Here is a 17,178-nt window from a genome sequence, read left to right on the forward strand (position 1 = left end):
CTCCTAGGTGTAACCTTCCAGAGCATGTGAAGACAGCCTTTGTTTTGAGGAGGAGTTCTCCTTTTCCTCCTAGGTGTAACCTTCCAGAGCATGTGAAGACAGCCTTTGTTTTGAGGAGGAGCTCTCCTTTTCCTCCTAGGTGTAACCTTCCAGAGCATGTGAAGACAGCCTTTGTTTTGAGGAGGAGCTCTCCTTTTCCTCCTAGGTGTAACCTTCCAGAGCAAGTGAAGACAGCCTTAGTTTTGAGGAGGAGCTCTCCTTTTCCTCGTAGGTGTAACCTTCCAGAGCATGTGAAGACAGCCTTTGTTTTGAGGAGGAGCTCTCCTTTTCCTCCTAGGTGTGACCTTCCAGAGCATGTGAAGACAGCCTTTGTTTTGAGAAGGAGCTCTCCTTTTCCTCGTAGGTGTAACCTTCCAGAGCATGTGAAGACAACCTTTGTTTTGTGAAGGAGCTCTCCTTTTCCTCCTAGGTGTAACCTTCCAGAGCAAGTAAAGACAGCCTTTGTTTTGTGAAGGAGCTCTCCTTTTCCTCGTAGGTGTAACCTTCCAGAGCAAGTGAAGACAGCCTTTGTTTTGAGAAGGAGCTCTCCTTTTCCTCCTAGGTGTGACCTTCAAGAGCATGTGAAGACAGCCTTTGTTTTGAGAAGGAGCTCTCCTTTTCCTCCTAGGTGTAACCTTCCAGAGCAAGTGAAGACAGCCTTTGTTTTGAGAAGGAGCTCTCCTTTTCCTCCTAGGTGTGACCTTCCAGAGCATGTGAAGACAGCCTTTGTTTTGAGAAGGAGCTCTCCTTTTCCTCCTAGGTGTAACCTTCCAGAGCAAGTGAAGACAGCCTTTGTTTTGAGGAGGAGCTCTCCTTTTCCTCCTAGGTGTAACCTTCCAGAGCAAGTGAAGACAGTCTTTGTTTTGTGAAGGAGCTCTTCTTTCCCCCTAGGTGTGACCTTCCAGAGCATGTGAAGACAGCCTTTGTTTTGTGAAGGAGCTCTCCTTTTCCTCGTAGGTGTAACCTTCCAGAGCCTGTGAAGACAACCTTTGTTTTGAGGAGGAGCTCTCCTTTTCCTCCTAGGTGTAACCTTCCAGAGCATGTGAAGACAGCCTTTGTTTTGAGAAGGAGCTCTCCTTTTCCTCCTAGGTGTAACCTTCCAGAGCATGTGAAGACAGCCTTTGTTTTGAGGAGGAGCTCTCCTTTTCCTCCTAGGTGTGACCTTCTAGAGCATGTGAAGACAGCCTTTGTTTTGAGAAGGAGCTCCCCTTTTCCTCCTAGGTGTAACCTTCCAGAGCAAGTGAAAACAGCCTTTGTTTTGAGGAGGAGCTCTCCTTTTCTTCGTAGGTGTAACCTTTCAGAGCATGTGAAGACAGCCTTTGAGAAGGAGCTCTCCTTTTCCTCCTAGGCGTAACCTTCCAGAGCATGTGAAGGGCAAGCCTGGTCCCGCTGTGGAAGCCACCGCCCCTGGACTCATAGCACCCCTGACCTTGGAGCATGTGGCTCAGACGCATCACGTGGTGGTTAGCCCCTGTTCTCTGTTGTTGGGAGTGGTGGCTGCCTTGCCTTAAGAGCAAAGGAAAAATGAGAGTGGGGGATGCTAGAAGGAGGTGTGGCCAAGCAGGATCCAAGAAAGTATGAGGTTTTTGATGTTTTCAGGGATGGTGAGTTAGATGGGTCAGCTGCCCATGGATGGAGTATGGAAATTGTCAGGATAATGGTGGATGTTGGAGAGGAATGATTTGTTTCCTGAACCCTGGTGAGTAGGAGCAAATGGTCAAAATCAAGGGTCAAGAATGACCATGCAGGGCTGGGGATATGGCTTAGTTGTTAAGGCATTTGCCTACAATGCCCAAGGACCCCAGTTGACACCCCAGTATCCACGTAAGCCAGATGCACAAGGGGGCACATTGCATCTGGAGTTCATTTTCAGTGGCTGAAGGCCTGGCATGCCCATTCTCTCTCTCAAATAAACAAATAAACAAAAATTAAAAATAAAATATGTAATTTAAAAAGACCATGCATAATACATTCCCATGGCACTTTGCCTTCAGAATGTATATTTTTTCTATAGTAAACTGAGTTTATACAAATATATGTATATATTTCTTTTATTCATTCCAGGAGGCTAAGACAGCAAGTCGATACTGGGTGAACTACGTGGATGAGCAATAAAGTTGCAGCACAGTAACTACATTAAAAAGATGAAGAAATCCGAGCAAACAGGAAACATCAGCTTTCTTTCTCTGGCTCAGAGTTATGAGCAGTGATGGGACCGAGTGCAGAGCGCTCCTGACACAAGCTTCAGCTCTGTCTTCACCGTGAACGCGGCATTTCCATGTGGAAAGGGAGCCACAGAAACAAATGTCCATAGACGCCAAGTCACCATGCAGTCAGATCATGGTGGTGATCAGACAATACAATGACTAAATAAACTAAAAATGATGCTTCAGATTGTGAGTCAAGACTAGAGGTAGAACACGAAACAAGGGTGCTCAAAGAAGGCTGCGATAGGGTGTGTGTTGAGTGGAAACTATGTTTTCATCAAGGGGTTGGAAATAAATATTCAGCAAGGGGCTGGATTCAGCATACCTGAAGACAAACTGTGAACTAGATGGTTCAGAAGACATAATATGAAATACAGCTCTGAGAAACAGAGTGGTGACCTACAGGACAGAGGAATGAGGGACAGGTGGCCAGAGTGAGGAAGAACCAGTAGGAATGAGGGAGGGCAATACCTAAAGAGAAATGTAAATTCCAGAATTGGTTGAAAACATGAGTCATAAGATCCATGATTTTATGGAACCAAAGAATCACAAACATGACTAGTGAAAGAGCAGCCTAAGTTTGAAGAGCAGCTCCTGGGGCAGGGCACCTCCTGAGGGGGGAGCAGCTCCTGAGGGGGAGCACCTCCTGAGGGGGCACAGTGCCTGAAGGGGAGCAGCTCCTGAAGGGAGCAGCTCCTGAGGGGGAGCAGCTCCTGAGGGGAGCATCTCCTGAGGGGGAGCAGCTCCTGAGGGGGAGCACCTCCTGAGGGGAGCAGCTCCTGAGGGGGAGCAGCTCCTGAGGGGAGCAGCTCCTGAGGGGAGCAGCTCCTGAGGGGGAGCAGCTCCTGAGGGGGAGCACCTCCTGAGGGGAGCACCTCTTGAGGGGATCTTGGGAGGAAAAGCAGCTCACTTACTGAGAAGTGACACCAAAATACTGACCCTTCCCAGTAGAAACAAAGAGCAAATTAATAGAGGATTATTTTAGAGGAAGAAATAGAAACCATAAGTAGTCCTGCAAGTTTTAAATAAATCACTACTTTAGAACCTTCCCACACAGATAATAAGGGAACATTAGGCACATAGTCTTTCACTGGCAAATTCTACAAACACGAAAGGGAAATAATGCAATGCTCACACATAAATTCTCTAGAAAATAAGAAAAAAGAAGGAAAAGAGCATGTCCTCATTCTTCCGTACTCTCAGCATCAAGACCACAGCTGGAGCAGAGAGGTGGTAGTCTCATTCAAGAACACACGTGTGAAACTTCTAAAGAAACACCGATAATCAATCTTAGTAACACTGCATTTCAGGAACTCCTCCAAATTAAAATAATAGCCAACTATGAACAGGAGAGAGATTCTTTCGTTATTGTTGTCTTGAAGGTGGGGGTCTTACCTTAGCCTTGGCTGGCTGACCTGGAACTCACTCTGTAGCCTCAGGCCTGCCTTAAACCTCTTGGGATCCTCTTACCTTAGCCTCCCAGAGTGCAGGACTAGAGGTGTGAGCCACCACACCCAGCAGGAGGGAGATGCCTCCATCTGATTGTGTGTTTAATATGCTTATGTAAACACAGCACACTGAATAGTAAGACACCAAGGTCTTTCCAGGCTGAGAACAAGAGGACAGTTGTCTTTCCCGGATCTGGTCAATATTGTGCTGGAGGTTTGACCCCTTGATAGACAAGAGGAAGGTACAACAACTATCAATGCTGTAAAAGAAGACACAAAATAATCCAAATAAAAAAATATCCCGAGGAATCTATGAACTATTGGAAAGAATTAGGAAGATTGCTGGAATAAAGTTAAAAGTATAAAAATTAATTGTATTTCTGCATACCAGCAAAAATAAAAAAATAAACAAAGGTGTAGCAAAGCATTATTTATAGTAGAATTAAAATATTGCTAGAATCCTGTTGTACACCCAGAAAACTAGGTAAGATTTTTGGGAAAGGTTTTTTTTTTTTCATATAAATAAATGAGTGTGCATACCTGTCTGTGGGTTTGAAGTACTCCACAAGTTAATGTAGTTTTCATGCAATGTTGGTTAATATCCTACAGTTTTACTTTAACTGAAAAATAACAAATTGACCCTAATTCCATTATGGGAAACATCAAAATCTCTCTCTTGAAGAGTTTCCGCGAGTTGCTTTAACAGTGACGTGAATGCTAAGCACAGAACAAACAGCTTTTAGGCAGCACACCAGGGGGAGCGTCGAGCTGCGCCCGACTTCTAACACGCGTGGTGCTGGGGCGCGGGAAGAAGACGGTCTCTTCAGTAAGTGGTTCTGGGACAATCGGGTAGAGTTGGATTGAAAAATGATACAGGGCTGGAGAGATGGCTTAGTGGTTAAGCACTTGCCTGTGAAGCCTAAGGACCTTGGTTCAAGGCTTGGTTCCCCAGGTCCCACGTTAGCCAGATGCACAAGGGGGCGCACGCGTCTGGAGTTCGTTTGCAGTGGCTGGAAGCCCTGGCACGCCCATTCTCTCTCTCCCTCTATCTGTCTTTCTGTGTCTGTCGCTCTCAAATAAATAAATAAAAAATTAAAAAAAAAGAAAAATGATACAAATCAACTCTTCACAGGTTGGAAATGTACAGGGAACAAATATTATTTATCATTAAAAATATTTAAAATTAGTCTCAGCCTGTTTTTCTTTCTTTCTTTCTTTCTTTCTTTCTTTCTTTCTTTCTTTCTTTCTTTCTCTCTTTCTTTCTTTCTTTGTTTTTGAAGTAGGGTCTCTCTCTAGCCCAGGCTGACCTGGAATTCACTCAGATTGGCCTCAAACTCACAGTGATCCTCCTACATCTCTGCCTCCCAAGTACTAGGATTAAAGGCGTGTGTCACCATACCTGGCTTCAGATGGCATGTTTTCTTTTTAATTAAAATATTATTTATTTATTTGAGAAAGAGAGAGAGAGAGAGAGAGAGAATGGGAGTGTCAGGGCCTCCAGTCACTGCAAACAAACTCCAGATTCATGCACCCTCTTGTGCATCTGGCCTATGTGGGTCCTGGAGAATCAAACCTGGATCCTTTGGATTTATGGGCAAACACCTTAACCACTAAGACATTTCTCCAGCCCCAGATGGCATGTTTTCTAAAAAAAAAAAAAAAAAAAGTTAGGATACATTAAATTATGCCCACATTTTTTTCCTTGCCAAAGGACATCCATGAGTTAATTAAAAGAGTCAAATATTTATAATACTTGAATTGATAACAGGCTTGTAGCCATAGTATTAAAAAAACCTCTTAAAATTAATTATAAAGAGGGCTGGAGAGATGGCTCAGCAGTTAAAGGTGCTTGCTTGCTAAGCCTGATAGCCTAGGTTTGATTTCCCAGTACTCATATAAAGCCAGATGTGCAAAATGATGCATGCATCTGGAGTTCATTCAGAGTGGCAGGAGGCCCTGGCATGCCTGGTCTCTGTCCTTTTTCTCTGCCAAATAATAAATGTTTTAAAAATAATATGAAGGCAGACAACCCAGTTAAAAAACATCTAAAGGTTTGAATGGGAAGGTCAGAAAGGATGACAAGCAAACGGCCAGTGACCAGCTGAAGACGTGTCCAGGTGCTGTCGGGCTCAGAGCGGGATGCGAAAGTCGTGGTGACCTGTCACTAGGCTGGTCGGAATGTCTGAAACAGAAAAAGACAAGGCCAGTCCTACAGCTTGTCTTCTCAGCTTGATCAAGGAACAGTGAGTCTACGAATGAGTGTACCCCAGCAATCTTCTCATGTGCATCTAGAAGCGAAAGAGCAAAAACAATCGCCTGGCAGGACTCTCTGAAATAGCCCCCATCTGCTCAGGCTACAAACACAAATGTCCATCTGCAGTGGGGCAAGAGACTTTCAAACAGTGACGTTGTAGACAGCAATGAGAGTGAAAAGCTTGCTGTGTGTTATAATCTCGCGGTCACAAGGCTGAGTAAGCTGGCATGGACCTTAGGAGTGACCCTGGTGGCCCTCAATAAAGTTCAAAAGGAAGTTTACAGATATAATCCAGCTCTTAAGTGGAAAGTGGTTAACTTTCAAAGGGAGAAGGGTGTGTGTGTGTGTGGGGGGGTGTTCTGGGATGTGGAAAGTGGGCTATTGCTTGGCCTGGGTAGTAGGTACTCTGATGCTTGCTGGAGTAGTGACTCTTCTCATTGCTGTGACCAAATACATTGCCAGAACAGCTTATGGAGGAAAAGGATTATTTCAGTTTATAATTTTGAGGGAACCTGTTTTATCATGCTGGGGAAAGAGGAGGGGTTTTATTTTTCAATATATTTTTTTCTTTTTTTGGTTCATTTATTTATTTATTTATTTTTTGGTTTTTCGAGGTAGGGTCTCACTGTAGCCCAGGCTGACCTGGACTTCACTATGGAGTCTCAGGGTGGCCTCGAACTCATGGCAATCCTCCCACCTCTGCCTCCCGAGTGCTGGGATTAAAGGCGTGAGCCACCATGCCCGGCTGGTTTATTTATTTATTTGGGAGACAAAGTGAGAGAGAGAGAGGAGAGAATTGGCATGCCAAGGCCTCAGCCACTGAAAATGAACTCCAGGTGCTTGTGCCACCTAGTGGGCATGTGTGATCTTGTACTTGCCTCACCTTTGTGTATCTGGCTTATGTGGGATCTGGAGAGTTGACATGGGTCCTTAGGCTTCACAGGCAAGCACCTTAACCACTAAGCCATCTCTTCAGCCGAGGAAGTGGGTTTCATAGCATTTCATCCACAGTCCAGCAGAGGATAGCCAGGGCCTCCCAGCCTGCCCCAGGGATCCACGTCTTTCAAGGTGTTACCTCTTACTGTTCCCGCAACTTTTGCAAACAGCAGTATCAGCTGATGACCACATGTTCAGACACACATGAGCCTATGGGAGCATTTCACATTCAAACCACATTTGCTTTTTGGGGGTGTTTCATTTTTTGAGGTAGGGTATCACTCTAGCCCAGGCTGACCTGGAATTCACTATGTAGTCTCAGGGTGGCCTCAAACTCATGGCGATCCTTCCACCTCTGCCTCCCGAGTGCTGGGATTCAAGGTGTGCACCACCACACCCAGCTCCACATTTGCTTCATAGTGAGTTAATGAAAGTGTTGGAGAGATGGCTAAGTGGTTAAGGGCTCTTGCTTGCAAAGCCTGACCACTCATGTTCAAATCCCCAGGATCCTCAAAAAAGCTGGATGCCCAAAGTGGCACATGCATCTGGAGTTCCTTTACAGTGGCAAGAGGCCCTGGAAGGCTCTCTCTCTCTCTCTCTTTCTGCTTGCAAATAAATAAGAAATAAAATTAAAACAAACAGGTTAAAGGCACTTAAAAGTGTTTACATAAAAATTATAAAAACAATTTAAAAGTCTGCCATTTATAATAATAATAAAATGAGTTTTGTAATAATAAATTTTGGAAGAGCTGTGCAAGCACTTCATAGAGGAAGGAAAACAAAAACAAAACATTATTAGGAATTTTTCAAAAAGTTTATTTATCTTAATTAAAAATATATTATTGGGGCTGGAAAGATGGCTTAGCAGTTAAACGCTTGCCTGTGAAGCCTAAGGACCCCAGTTCAATTCTCAATTCCCCAGGACCACGTTAGCCAGTTGCACAGGGGGCACATGCATCTGGAGTTCATTTGCAGCGACTGGAGGCCCTGGCATGTCCATTCTCTCTCTCTCTCTGCCTCTTTCTTTGTCTGTCACTCTCAAATATATAAATAGAAGAGAATAATATATTATTTATTTGCAAGCAGACAGTTAAGAGAGTGGGTGAATATGTGTGTGCCAGGGCCTATAGCCACTGCAAATGAATTCCAGATACATGTGCCTGCAACCTTGTGCATCTGGCTTACCTAGGTACTGGGGAATTGAACCCAGGCCATTAAGCTTTGCAGGCAAGCACCTTAACTGCTGAGCCATCTCTCCACTCCAAAGTTTAATTATTTATTTGAGAAAGAGAGGGAGAGAGATTAGGAAAATGAATGGGTGCATCAAGGCCTCTTGGTGCTGCAAACAAACTCCAGATACATGTGCCACTTTGTGCATCTGGTTTTATGTGGGTACTGGGGAGCCAAACTTAGGTTTGGCAGACTTGGCAAGCAAGCGCCTTTAACCATTGAACCATCTCCCCAGCCCAGAAAGTTAAAAAGAACTAAAGTAGACAACAAAGAAGGGGAATATTTTGCTACTACTAAATTTTACAGATCTGTACTTGGATTAAAGGAGATTCAGTAGTAGACTCACAGAGATTCCCTTCACTAACCAGGGCAAGGTGGTTAAAAGCCATGGCATCTTTTTGTATATCTATCCACGCATCAACTTCAGAACAGGCCCTCCATTAGGTGAAGCTCTTATCAGAAGGTTCCAAGGAGGGGAAGTCAGCCCACACTTCTGTGCTGGCTCCTCATATCCTGCAGGGAAATCAGAAGTTATGCTTCAAGTGTTGTTCTCTTACCTGCTTATGCTGAGCGCTCAGGGCTACACCTCTGTCTCACCTGGTGGGGGCAACCAGCTGGGACTGGGCAATGGGGATGCAGCCTTTGTCTTCACCCTGTTTTTATGGGCCTGCAGGAGCAATGCTCTGCTTATATTAAGAGGCAGCAGGAAAAGCTGTCATTCTGAAAGGTTCTGATGACGTTCAGGGGCAAGAACATAAATATTTAATGAGCAAAGTAGGATGTGAAGTTATATCCAAAATTGAACTGTGCCCTGTAAGAGTATGGAACTCTGTGGATTGTGTTATGAGTGCTCCTGGGAAAATTAAGAAGTTAGTTAAGAAGGACAAGCCAGGGTAAATGAAGATTTTTTGAAAAGTTATGGAATAAATCAGAGCAATTTTTTCTTTCATTTTGTGGGTAATAGTTAGATATCTTATTTATAGCTACTATATCACTGGCATAATAAACACATTTATTCAAAAGGAAAGAAATTGTGCTGGGAAAAATTGCTCAGTGGTTAAAGCCACTTGCATGCAAAGTCTGATAGCCCAGGTTCAAGTCCCCAGCAGCCATGTAAAGTTGATTGCAAAGTGGCCCACACATATGTGATCCCAGGGTGTCTCTGGCAGTTTATTTGTAGTGTCAAGAGAACTTTCCTCAAAGAAGGCCGGGTACAGACATCTTGAGACTTGTCCTCCTGCCTTCACACCTATACCATGATACACACAGATTAAAATGTTTAAAAATATTATTAATTAACTTATTTATTTGCAAGCAGGGAGGTATACACACAAGAAAGAGAGAGAGAGAGAGAGAGAGAGAGAGAGAGAGAGAGAGAGAGGCAGAGGAAGAGAATGAGCATAACAGGGCCTCCAGCCATTGCAAATGAATCCCAGATCCATGTGCCACTTCGTGTATCTGGCTTTATGTGGATACTGGGGAAATGAACCTGGGTTATTGGGCTTTACAGGCAATCACCTCAACCACTGAACCATCTCTCCAGCCCAGTAAAAACTTTTTAAAAAAGAAAGACATCAAAAAGGAAAGAAAAGAAAAAGGCTAGAGAGATGGCTTTGCAGTTAAGGCACTTGCCTGAAAAGCCTGAGAACTCTGTTTGAGCCTCCAGGTCCCATGCAGTCAGACACACAATGACACAAGTGTGCAGCATTGCACATGTGCACAAAGGGGCTCGCACGCCTGGAGTGGCTAAGGCCCTGGAGCTCCTGTCCTTTCTCTCTCTTAACATAAATTAAAAAGAAAGAGGTCCTAGCTTGTTGGGAGTCTGGAGTAGAAGAATCTTTTAAGCCCAGGAGGTGCAAACCAGCTTGGGCTATATAGACATAAAAGAAAGAAAGGAGGGAGGGATGAAGGAAGGAAGGAAGGCAGAGAGGAAGGAATGGAGGGAAGGATGGAGAGAGGAGGAAGGGATGAGAGGATGAGAAAGGATTCAAGAAAAAGGAAGTGTCTAAGCCAATACAGAGCCTTAGCACTCTTCCTGAATGCATATTCTGGCCACCAGAGAGGACTGAAAGCAAAGTCAACTCAACTGTGCAGGTAGAAGCACCCTACCTAACATACTTGCCACCCAGAAGAGTTTCAGACTTCAGAGCTTATTAGATTTTGGAAAATTTGTACAGATTTTAAGGGTTGAGAATCCCCTTCTGAGAATCTAAAACGCAAAATGCTCCAAAATCTCAAAGTTTTTACATAGCACACCGATTCTTAAAATGTCTCCAGTTTTAGGCTGGGAATGTAGCTCAGTGACAGAATGTTTGCCTACCACATAGTGGGTTTGGTCACCAACACCACATACACTGGGCATGACGGTGGACTCCTGTAATCCTAGCCCTGGAGGTGGACACAGGAGGACCAGAAGTTCAAGGAACATAGCACATTCAGACCTGGGATGCATCAAACCATATCTTGGTGTGGTGGCATATGCCTTTAACCCAAGCACTGGGAAGGCAGAGGTAGGAGGATTGCTGTGAGTTCAAGGCCAACCTGGGTGTACCTAGTGAGTTCCAGGTCATCCTGAGCTAGAGTGAGACCCTGCCTCGAAAAAACAAAACACAAAGTTTGGGATTTGGGGTAAGCAATGCTTGACCTGCACTCAGAAAACAAAGGTAGAAGGAAAGCATGTACTCGGAGGAGAGGGAGAGGCCTCTAGCTGGGTCTAGGGTGTTTGCTGACTGGCCAGTCCTTCCTCCCAGACAGTGTCTGCCTGGTCTCACAGAGAAGAGAAATGGCTGCATCAAGCTTTCGGTCTTTGGACGTCCGCCCAGTGTCTGGCCCCTGCGCCTGCAGTGTTCTCTCTGCTTTACTTCAGAGGACCTTCCTCCTGACTGCTCTGGGCGGCGCCTTCCTCACCTGCACAGGCAGGCCTGGGTGGAGTTCGCAAGTCCGTGTGATAATCTGTGCAAGAAGTCGGAGCTTGTGGGGAGGCTGAGGTAGAAGAATCTTTTAAGCCCAGGAGGTGCAAACCAGCCTGTGACATGAAGGAAAATGGGGATAGAAAGAGGAAGGGAGGGACAGGGATGGATGGAGATATCAAGGGATGGAGGATGGAGATATCAAGTCGATACCAATGTGGGTTTTTACTTATTTGTGGGGAGAGAGAGAGAGAGAAAGAGAGGGAGAGAATTATGAATGGATGGGCATGCCAGGGCCTCTTGCTGCTGCAAACAAACTCCAGATGCATACATCACTTGTGCATCTGGAGTTAGGTGCGCACTGGGGAATCGAACCTGGTTCAGCCTACGCTGGCAGACTTTGTGCTTCTAGCCATTAAGCCATCTCCCCAGCACACAAGATGTTTTTGACAGTGTCTCACGTAGCTCAGGCTGGCCTCCAATTCACTGTGTAACCATATTTCTGGTCCTCCTATTTCCACCCCCACTTTCCAAGTGCTGAGATTACAAGCAGGCACTATATGCCTGGGTCGTGTGAAACCTAGGGCTTGTACATACCAGGCAGGCACCTTACCAACTGAGCTACACGCCAGCCCTGGAGAGCAAGGACGTTAGGACTTTCTCATTGTTGATGTCTTTTGGACCACAGCCCTTTCTCTTTCTCGAGGTCTCAAAAGGTATCAAGTCAAGCAACTGTCCCTTCCTCCGCCTCTTCCTCCTCCTGCCCAGGTCAGATCCCTCCCTGTGGTAACTAGCTGTGTGATGAGGGTGATGGGCTAAAGAAAGATGTATTTGCTTCTGCTTCCTGTAAAGTTAACCAGTCCAGTGAAAGTAAGATGGGTTTAAATTGGGATGGCCATGAGTTCGAGGACACTTTGAGACTACAGAGTGAATTCCAGGTCAGTCTGAACTGGAGTGAGACCTTGCCTCAAAGACAAACCAAAACAAACAAACACAAAAAGATGGGTTTAAGTTAAAAGAAGTCAGAAATCCAATTTCCCTTCAAGTTGTCACTTTTTCTCTGAGCCTCAGCTGCCTGTGTATAAAGAGGAGATGCTGCCACCACATGGGTGGCCTCATATAAGTGACATGTGTGCACAATTCCCTGCGTAGAATGGACCCAGAGACCAGCAGCTCCTCTGTTCTGAAAGCATGGGATACGCGGAGTGTAATTTCTGTAAGGGTGTTTCTCTCGGGGCTCTTTTCAGCTGGCAGAGGTCCCATGCTGGAACACATTGATTCTAAATCTTTTCTCACAGGTGTGCTAAGCACTTCTTGTCTTATTTTTATTCTCACCATGCTACTCAATTGTGTGTGTGTGTGTTGGGGGGAGGAGAGACTTAGCGCCTCCTTCTGCCACCCAGCTCCCCTGGGGCCCTGGCTGCTTGACCCCCGGTGCTCCTCAGTGCCCGCCTGGCTGCAGGTGGCTCAGCTTTTGTCCTCACTCCCTCTCCCTCTAGGGAAGCGGCCTGCAGGGTATTGCCCACTGATGCCTTGTCCTGTTCCTACCACTCACAATCATCGCCTCGCCCCTCTTTTATTATCGTCTTTATCTGTAGCACTCTTGGGAGATAGCATAAAAATCTGTCAGGTATGGTGGCGTATGCCTTTAATTATTGTACATGTATATGGTGTGTGGATATACATATATATATTGTTTTATTTTGAGGTAGGTTCTCGCTCTAGCCCTGGCTGACCTGGAATTCACTATGTAGTGTCAAGTTGGCCTTGAACTCATGGCAATCCTCCTACCTCTGCCTCCCAAGTGCTGGAATTAAAGGCGTGTGCCACCATGCCCGGCTGCGTATGTATTTTGATCATAATTCCCTCTTATTATTTCTCTTCTTTCCCCTTCCTGCCCTCCTTCTACCGAACCCCTCCTTCCCAACAGACCCTCTTCTACTTTGGTGTGGTCTCTGTGTGCGTGTGCCCTACTGCATTTAATTAGGGCTGCTTGCACGAGCTTAGGGGGGGTTGTTTGTCAGAGAAGCCACTCCACTGCAAAAATTGTCACTGACTCTTCCAGCAACTATTAGCTGCAGTTAGAACTCAGGGAGGGTGGGGGCCTCACACCCTCTTCCATCATCCGCGAGGGAACACTGATGGCTGCTGTGTGCGGGTCTAGTACAGATGACAGTTGTGAGGTCACAGGCACAGTGAACATGTCACTGGAGACGATGCCCCTCCCCATCCTCTGGCTGTAACATGCTTTCTGCTGCCTCTCCCACAATGCTCCCTGAGAATTTTAGTTCTTTCTTAAGGTTTCAGCTAACAGTTTCTCGGGGAGTTCTTCCTATGTCCTCCCAAAGCGAACAGCTAGTTGATCCCAGCAGTGAGAGACCAGGACAGGAAGGCCACTCCATGTTCTATGGCCCTGTCTTCAGGAAGTATGCCATTTGGTCCGTCTGAGTGGGTTCGAACGCAGAGGCTGGTGCTTACACAGTCAACCTCACACTCAAGATGATGGGGTGCCCCACTGGGCACAGAGCCAGCTGCACAAGGAGGTGTGGAGAAGAGAGAGCCTGGGTGGGGTGGAGAAGAAATAGTTCAGAACTCCCCCTCCAAAAAAAAAACAAAAGGCTAAAGAGAATGAGGATTATTTGTGATGAAGAAGAAATGATTCTCTGTAGACACTGGCAGAGTGTCGCTGGCAGTGCTGTGCTTAGCCCGCAATGAGACATCTCATCATCTCTATCACACCCTACGCCGCCCAGCAACCATAGCAAAAGAGCTGGCAGAAGGAATGTGAGGTGTGCAGCATTGGGGGGTAGAATGGTGAGCATAGCTGCCTACCAAAGGATGTACGGACTGAGCCAGGCATGGTGGCACATGCCTTTAATCCCAGCAGAGGGTGAGTTCGAGGCCACCCTGAGACTATATAGTGAATTCCAAGTCAGCCTGGACTAGAGTGAGATCCTACCTCGAAAAAAAAAAGAAAAAGAAAAAGAAAAATGTAAGAGCCAAAGGAAGGCAAGGAGTGCTTACAATTCTGTCCTCCATATGCAAAGTGGCCGTGATATTCACGACCTCACAGTGGTTGACGCTGCCTCCACAAGGCCTGTCTAACAGGAGGAAAAAAAATAATGGCATCAAAACAGAAGAGAGACTAATTGGAAAGAAGAGGAGATTCAGTGGAGGGGGGACTTGGGAGGGGAAGTGTGGGGTGGAAGGAGATTATGATCATGGTATATTGTCTATACTTAGGGAAGCTGTCAGTACCAAGTTTAAAGAATGGTCATCAATATGGCAGAGACCCACAGAGTGGTCATCACTGTAGGACAGAGACCCACAGCCACAGCAAACCTAAGGGGACAACAGGCTGTGATAGACTAAACTTTATGGAATAAATAGCATGACAGGGACCCAGAGGGACCCAAGACTGCCAGAAAGGGGCTCAAAGGGACAGCAGAGAAATAAAGCCCGCATGGGAGGCAGTAAAACCCAAAGTCACATGGAGGTGAATTGGCAGAGAGGTGTGGCGCAAACACTTCCCAGGCCATTTAATGCAAGCAGAAAGACCAGAGGGTGAAACGGTCCAGAGCAGAAGGTGGGAGAGGCGAAAATAGGCAGGGGCAAGTACAGGTAAGCCCTGAGGCAGAAATGGAGCCCCAAGACCTTCGCCCAACCAGAACGCAAACTAAGAGGCCTTCAGGTGAGGCGGAGAGGAAAGAACTCTCCCCACACGGGGGAAAGACCAGTGCGAGGAGACTCCCAGGTATGGAGCCTGAGGAGAGTCAAGCTCCCCACCCCAAGAGACCGCAAGCCGCCCAAAGGGCCCTCTGCAGCCTTGAATCCTGAGGCAGGGAGCAGGGAGCTGGCGTGTTAGGAGAGGTGGGCCAGTTATTTTCAATGTGTGGCTGCCTGTCCTCAAACACTGTCATGTGTGACGAAGCTCAGGGGTTCACAAAGGGCAGCCAGGGTGGGATTGGGCCTGAACCTGATGCCTTCAGCTGCCCCTGGCCGAGGCCCACTCGGCAGTGCGGAGCCTAGTCAGTGCTGGAGGAGCTAGTGCTGGGGAGAGAGAGAGAGGAGGGGGGGAGAGAAAGGGGGAAAGAAAAAAAGGGGGGGGTTAAAAGCCTGTCTTTTTTTTTCTCCTACAAATCACCCTGTAACAGTCCAGTGGACTTTAAAAACAACTGCTCAGTGCTCAGAGTCTGAGCCCTCTTGCTCTCCGGCTGCTGCGTAGAGAGGGGCAAACTAGCTGGTGATAAAATTATTTGCTCTGCAAGTGTCTCCTTATCACTTTAGATCTAGGACTTGGGAGTGCCCTGTCTCTTCGTGAGTAGAAACAAAGGCATGGATGGCACCCCAGAAGGCCAAAGCTGATGAGGGCAGAGGTTTCTGCCCTCCTATCTGGATGGTGAAGACACCAGCTCTATGAACAAGCGCGCTGCTTGGAGGGGGCGCGCCTCACAGGATCAGAAGAGAGGAGTTCTCTCTCTCGGGAAAGAAGAGGTTGCAGTTGAGGTCAGGACCCAGGACACTCCTCTGTGGTACCAGCTCCTAAAGACAGCTGTTTTTGATGTCTGAGAAGGGACTGAGCCCAGGGAAAACTGTCACTCTGGACCACGGTGAGCACACCTTTATGGTTCCTAGGTCTTTCTGTTTGTTTTGGGGAGGAGTTGCAAGCTGGGGCTTTAGCGCGAGGCTTCCCCAGTCTTTTTCTGGAAATGGCTGGGCTTCCCTGAGACTGGCCAACCTGAGAGAAGTTACCGGAGAGGCCCAAGCCCCGCCTCCCACCCAGGGAAGCCTTGTTATTAACTGGGACTTCTTTACAGCCCGCCAGAGGAAGTTTTTGGCTGTAAACTGTCATGCACTGTAGCTTCCCTTGAAAAGGCTGTGGGTGAGGACTTGGTCCCCAGGACCCAGGGACAAAGATCAGAAATCAGCCACCCAGGAGGGTGGGCTGGTGGCTGCGCAGAGAAAGACAGGCAAGACCAAAGTCTAACTTTCGGATCTAGCTCCAGGAGGATGGTGTCTTCAGGACTGGAGCCCTCCAGTGTTGGGGTTCCATTTTGCACATCAGAAATGTAACAGTCTTTACTTATGTGACCTGAACCCCTGTGTCTTAGAGACAGTATCTACGAGCTTCCTGAACCTTGCGCAGACCCATCCTTGGACTCTAGATGCCCCACCTCTCCACCTTCCTTTCAAAGGGGCATCAGTTGGGCTGGAGAGATGGCTCAGCGGTTAAGAGAGTATAATTTTGGAGACCCTAAATCACGTGGACCCTTCCTTCTGCCTCCACCCCCTCTCCACCCGGACGTTTTATTCCAAGTGTGGAGGCGCAGAGTCTCTCATTAAAGTCCCCAAAGAAGGGAGCTCACTGACACAAGCCGTCTGCTCAGCTTCGCGGGAGGGTCCGTCCGGGGCTGGGCGCAAATGAGAGCCTTTTGGTGTCTCTGCCAAAGGAAGCGACCCCCTCAGGTCAGCCCCCTGGAAATTTCCATACGGCCTAGACAACGAAAGTGCCTGCAGGGACGGTATTAAACGACCCCCTCCCTCAGGTTAGAAAGGGGTGGAGGGGAGCCCAGGACCTGTCCCTAGTTTACTCCAGGGGCCTCTTCCTCCAAGATAGGTTCCCGGATAGCACTCTCCCAGAAGCTCGAGACAGGCAGTGCCAGGAATCCGGACTGGGAAGTCTTGGGCAGCAGGTCCCGCAATGCACTTCCCGACCCCCGAGCCGCCCAGCGTGGCCTCCACGTTCCCGGGAGCGCTCTTGCTGAGGCGCGGGGTTCTCAGGACCCGGTGACCCACCACATGCACTGTCTTCTTCCAGAGAGGGGGTGCGCACGAGGAAGGTCAGGAAACTGAGGCTGGACCTAAGGCCCCGTTCATGAGGCGGGCGCGGCACGTCCCGCACAGTGCGCGTTGGCGCGGACCTCGGCTTCCTTCCCGCTCCGGGGCTCGCGTTTTAGAGGAATGCCATTGTTTAAAGAGACCCCATTGAACTGTTTCCTGCTCATTGTCACCTTCCCCTCGCTCTGCCCGCGGAAGTTCTCACCGAAAGGTAATAAACCAACTGCTGCCGACACCGCTTGGCGCTGAGGTCGGTGGGGAGACGCGCCCACCGCCCACAGCAATCAATCCCAAGAGGAGCCAAGCCGGGCACAGTC

General features: G+C 47.5%; 1 protein-coding gene across 1 annotated transcript in view; it reads left to right on the top strand.

Annotated features, from left to right (window-relative positions):
• LOC101602955 overlaps positions 1 to 2,386 on the top strand; it is a 79,754-nt gene extending 77,368 nt beyond the window's left edge. Inside the window, exons 12-13 of the mRNA XM_045158431.1 lie at positions 1,402 to 1,502; positions 2,104 to 2,386. Coding sequence (XP_045014366.1) covers positions 1,402 to 1,502; positions 2,104 to 2,154 — 152 coding nt within the window. The 3' untranslated portion in view covers positions 2,155 to 2,386. The remainder of the gene's footprint in view (positions 1 to 1,401; positions 1,503 to 2,103) is intronic.
• Positions 2,387 to 17,178: the final 14,792 nt, after the last annotated feature.

This window comes from Jaculus jaculus, chromosome 9 (genome assembly GCF_020740685.1).
Source record: "Jaculus jaculus isolate mJacJac1 chromosome 9, mJacJac1.mat.Y.cur, whole genome shotgun sequence".
Taxonomy (NCBI): Eukaryota; Metazoa; Chordata; class Mammalia; order Rodentia; family Dipodidae; genus Jaculus; species Jaculus jaculus.